The 5,132-nt window shown below is 48.2% G+C and overlaps 1 protein-coding gene across 1 annotated transcript in view; it reads left to right on the top strand.

Annotated features, from left to right (window-relative positions):
* The first annotated feature begins 639 nt into the window (after positions 1-639).
* TNFSF4 (TNF superfamily member 4) overlaps positions 640-5,132 on the top strand; it is a 7,408-nt gene continuing 2,915 nt past the window's right edge. Inside the window, exon 1 of the mRNA XM_085300207.1 lies at positions 640-843. Within this exon, the coding sequence (XP_085156333.1) occupies positions 640-843 (204 nt within the window). The remainder of the gene's footprint in view (positions 844-5,132) is intronic.

The following is a 5,132-nucleotide window of genomic DNA, read 5'->3' as shown; positions in this document are numbered from 1 at the left end:
YGCCACTGCTTTAAGGCTGCAAGGGAAAGGAGGTGACATGCACGCTTTCTCGCCCATCCACCTGCCCTGCATCCCCTCCTGTTCGCTGCTGCTTTACAGAAAAGAGATTTCAGCAGCATCATATGCTACTAACAAGAGAAGGAGCCAATCCTGTAACCCTCCCACCTGCGGCTGATAGAGAGCTGGCAGCTTTCAGTGACAAGAGACTTAGAGAGGAAAGCAAGCAGAGTCTACCCAGCCGGTAGGTATTGTTCGAAACATCACTTAGCAAGAGCCACAGCTGTAGCTATGAAAGACATAAACACATCTACTTTCAAAGGCCCTTACTCAAAACTGAACTGGGATGCACTAAATCAGCCCCCACATTCACTAAATAAAAAAAGAAAGAAAGAAAGAAAGAGAGAAAGAAAGAAAGAAAGAAAGAAAGGAAGGAAGGAAGGGGAAATTCAGATTAGTCACAAAGAAGTTCCCCCGCCTGCTTCTCTGTGTGCATAAAGCACTCTCCTGAAGGCACTGTATTCATTTCACCTCTGCTCCTGGGACACGGCACCTCTTGTCCACCCTACTGCTGCTGCAGGCACTTGGGACCCTGCTGGGCTACGGGCCACTTTMTTCAGCAGGTGGCGCAGAGCAGTGGAGATGGACAGACAGCCAGACATGGAGGTGAGAAGGGAAGAACATCGAATGGATCTCGAAAGGGAAGCTGCAGAGGATGAGTGGGAGAGCTGGCAGAGAGGCCAGCTGAGGAGGAACACACTGCACCTCATGTCTGCAGCTGCTCAGTGGATATTACTGTTCGCCTGCTTGATCTACCTTGGCATAGATGCTCTGCAACTCTCGACGGTAAGAGCTTGCGTTCATCCCATTGTCTACTGGCCTGTAAAACTTTGTATGGGCTTTTCTTAAGAAAAGCATTTAGGTTCATCCCTAACTGGTTCTTAATTATCACTCTTCCCCCCCCCCCATCTCCTGCCCTCAAAATAACACCCAGTGTCACCAAATGCAGGGTTTAGGGGACAGTTTATTGGGAAGGGGGATTGTTCCAAGAATACTCTTTGCACAGTAGCGCTGGAGGTGGAGCGGCCTCCTGGGGAGGGAGCTCTGCCTCCCTAGGGATCTGTCTGCTATCCCAGTCTGCAGCCTKTGGTAATCACTCACGCATATTTTCACTCAGTTAATGGGATCATYTGGGTGAGTGTTTGCTTTCAACAAGTGCTGGACGAAGAACGAGAAGCCAAGTTGCTTGTAAACATTGCCTGAACTTTTTCAAACATACAATATATATGCCAGCAGATATTTYAGAAAGAAAGCTAACTTGTGACAACCCTAGCAAGACCCCGGCACACTTCAGTGTTCCCAGCGTGCGTATATACTGGCCTTTGGAAGTAGTCAACTATATCTGTAGAGGAAAGTGTCTCTGTGCATGCCAACAGGACTGACACCGATTATGTGATCAAAGAGAGTTTCCTTCACACACAGCATTGTTCCAAACTCAGTATAAACAGTAGAGATGCTTGAGATACTTCAGCAAGACTTGCAGCAAATATATTTTTCTCTTTCACATGTTTGCAGACCAGTGGATTGTCAACAACCTTTCACTGCTATTTCAGCACCGCTTACGTGCTAGCTACTTCTCCTCCCACATCTTCTCAAAGGCACTTTGTACACTCTTAAAATTGTTATGCTTCATCTTAACAGAGTTCATTCTTTCCTCCCACTTAGTCTTGGCAGAGAAGCAACCCAGGCACATAACCATACAAGGGTTGGACGGGTCATCTGCCATATTATGGAAACCTGACACTCTGAGCTGAGTCTCACAGCAGTTATTAAACATTAGAATGATATCCCTGACGGAAGATAACTCTTTCCAATGGTTCAGTCCTCTTTCTTCTCCCTCCAGCTCTCTTGCTCTGCTCAGGACACAGTAACCTCTTGTGTCCCACTTTAGCTCTTAATATCTCTCAGTTCTATAAAAATGTCAACTTAAATCCTCTTCCTCTAGAGGAAGGTGGCACTGGCTGGCATTGCTGCATGTGAACCTTACAAGCCCAAGATGGCAGCAGTTGAGGAGGAGACACAGTAAATGCCTGGAGTTTCCCTTCCTCAATAAAAATGACTGAAACAGGATGCTCAAGGAGCAGCTACTGCAGCAGCTGAAAAGTCCAGGCTCTGGGAGTCACCAGAGGACCCTTTCAGTTTTAAACACTTGCTAAGGGCAGGCTCAAAACTGGTTTCTATTATTTAAACTAGATAACCATAGTCTTCTGTTCTGACTGCACCATGCTGGGCAGGAGAAGTTGCACTGGCTGTATGCAGTGGGGATTTCATTTTATTTTACAGGGCTCTGTAAAATAGCTGCGAACTGACCGTATAAAAGTCTAGAGAAGAGGCAATCAGTGCTAAGCTGAGTTGTCTTGCAGGGCAGTTTAGGGAGACGGACTTTGGGGGGTTTTCAGAAGTGTGGGCACACCACCATCATTATTAGAGTGGCAGGCTTGAAGAGCTGCTCTGTGGGAATAACTGAGACACTGCCTGGCCTGGCACTGTCCATGCTCCCGGGAAGAGTCTCCTTCTTCTTTCCAGGGCACAAAACTGCAGGAATAACTTCAAGAGCAAGACAGTAGCTGTGGTTTTTTTAATAGCAAGAGTGCTATTAAATGTTTGATTACTTTCTGTTGTCTTCACAGCTATTAAAAACTCTGCAGTAGTCAATAAAAATATAGCATAAATAGCATTATGGCGCATGCTCAAGAGACAAACAACAGCGTCTGCAGTCCGGACTGCGCTTAATAAAAACGGGCAGTGATCTGTTTTTCTGTCATGATGTGGCTTGGAGAGCAAGCCTCAGCTGTAATATCCAAATGAGCAGCAGTGAAAAAAATGCTAGTGATAGCTTTTGCATCTGCAATGTTTATGACTTCCCATGTTTCCTGGGATGATCTCCTCTTGCTGTACCAGTTGGGATAAGGCTAAGGACAGGCCACTCAGATGAACTCAGAGGGTGTGAAACTCCCTAATGACAAATGAATATGAGGTAAAAACCTCTAGCAGGTTGGGGAATCTAAAGGCTACTAATGATCTGTTACAAGCGGGGTTTGCCTGAGAAGAGCAGGAAAAGGTGCAGGAGGAGTAATTTTGCAGAGGTTTAACACAGATAAGGAGGATGTGGCCATAATCCTAGTATCTCCTGGTGCAGAGAAGGTATGAGCCACTTGCACTGCACAGTAGTCTGCAATTTCTATGACACAAGGAGTCAGGCACATGATTGCAATGGCCCTCTCAGTCARTGCATCTTGCTATGGTCCCCTGAAATTTGCACCTTCTGCAATACAAACCTATTCCCCAAATTTCGGCCTCCTGACACTGCTCCAGAGAATGCAGGATAGTAACAAATAGGAGGTCTCTGGGAACCACCTCACCAAATCTCATGTTTGGGGATCCTGAACAGCCAAAAATGGTGTGGTAACTATGTAAATGATGCAGGAAAATCTGAAGCAGTTGCTAAGGAGTTCCTCTCTGACCTAAGACCCTCCTGGCATCCTTTCCTGCACTCCATATAAAGGCGGAACAGTGAAATAGGGATGATGAACTTTGTTACGACCTCATCAACTCCACTGCTGTAGGGGATTTCTTCCCTCTGCAAAATCTATTAGTAGATAGTTGTAAGGTGCTTTGTGATCATGTGGTGACTGGAATAGAGATGTAAAAAACAGGTAACATGCATCAGCAGCAATTGCAAGTTTATCACCTAACCAGTCCATGTTTAATACAGCCTACTGTCTACTGGTGGGCAAACAGAACAGGTTGCAAGGGATGTTGTTTGACCTTTGAAGCTCAGTGGTCCTATGCTTAGCTATTGTCTTCTTTGGAAACTACCTAGAAATCCCAGCTGCCTGAGCCAAGGAGTCAAACACTTGTGCACTTAAGCTCACAGAAATGGAGCAAGTGCAAGGCTTGAGCTGCTGGATAGGATCAGTAAGTGAGAGGGGAGATGATAGTCCCACTGGACTCGATGGGTGATCGCGCAATAAAAACTTGTATTTGGTAGGCAGGCCAGCCTTGCCCGCGGAAAAAGCTGCAAAGCATCAGCTCTAGCAGCACTAGAGGGTGCCAGAGGAGGCCTTTCCCGCTGCCTGTGCCGGCACCCACCTCACACCCGGCACAGAGCAGCTGCTGGGCTCCCTCGCCAGCCGCTTGCCTCTGCAAGGGCACAGCCCTGAGCCCGCACTGCAAGCTGCCCATGGGTTCTCATTCTGCCGTCCGCTGCTTCCAGCGCTCCTTCTGCCCTAAGGAGGAGCCATCAAATGAGGCTAAATATACAAATATCAGCCCAACATGAATCTGAAGAGCCCATTTTCCTGTTAGGATACCTATGGCATAAACAAAGAAAACGGAGCAGCRAGCCTAGCCTTTCGCTCTTTAATCAGGCAAAACGCTGAGGACTTGTGGTTGTGAAGCGCCTGCAGACCTGGGCCTCCTGTGGTTAAGATGAGAGATGGGTTTGAGATGCGCAGTTCAGATTTAAAAATCTAGCATAGAAGCTTGGTGTTTTGCATATCTGATCAGCAAGATTCACGTTTCTGTATTCACGTTCACTTTTTCTGTTATACTCATAAAATGCAAGTCAACTTTAAGGGCATCCTAAAGCACTTTTAACTGAGCCACTGAGAGACASGCATCCTGTAACAGCCTGACACAGGCAATAAGTGGGAGAGCTCAGCGCGCGCCCGTGAAGCCAGGCGCACCTCTCGGCGCTCTGCAGGACGAGGGTGAGACAGCGAAGCCGCGCATCCGGGCCTCGGCTCGGCGAGCCGCCTCGGGGGCGTCAGGCAGGGGGGCTCTGCGCCCCGAGGGCCGGGCCCTCCTCACCCAACGACTCGACTACGTTTACCGGGATGATTTTTCTAAACGGGACCAAAACTACTGGGTACGCTCGGGAGGGACCTAAGGAGACTCACCTAGCTGAGAGTYGGACTGGCAAGGAACTACTGTAAAATCGCGTTTAATAATGACAGTAATAATAATAAAAGTGAGTAAAGAGCGCAGGTGGTTTGCAGCAAAAGCGCGCGGCCGGGCCGGGCCGGCCGCGCCGGCGGGAGCCCCCGGCCGCTCTCGCAGCCCCGCAGCCGGTG

Source organism: Rhea americana, unplaced genomic scaffold (genome assembly GCF_003343005.1).
Source record: "Rhea americana isolate MKP2758 unplaced genomic scaffold, rheAme1 scaffold_162, whole genome shotgun sequence".
In the NCBI taxonomy this organism is placed as follows: Eukaryota; Metazoa; Chordata; class Aves; order Rheiformes; family Rheidae; genus Rhea; species Rhea americana.
Note: the sequence above shows the minus strand (reverse complement) of the source record. Positions and strands in the feature narration are given on the sequence as shown.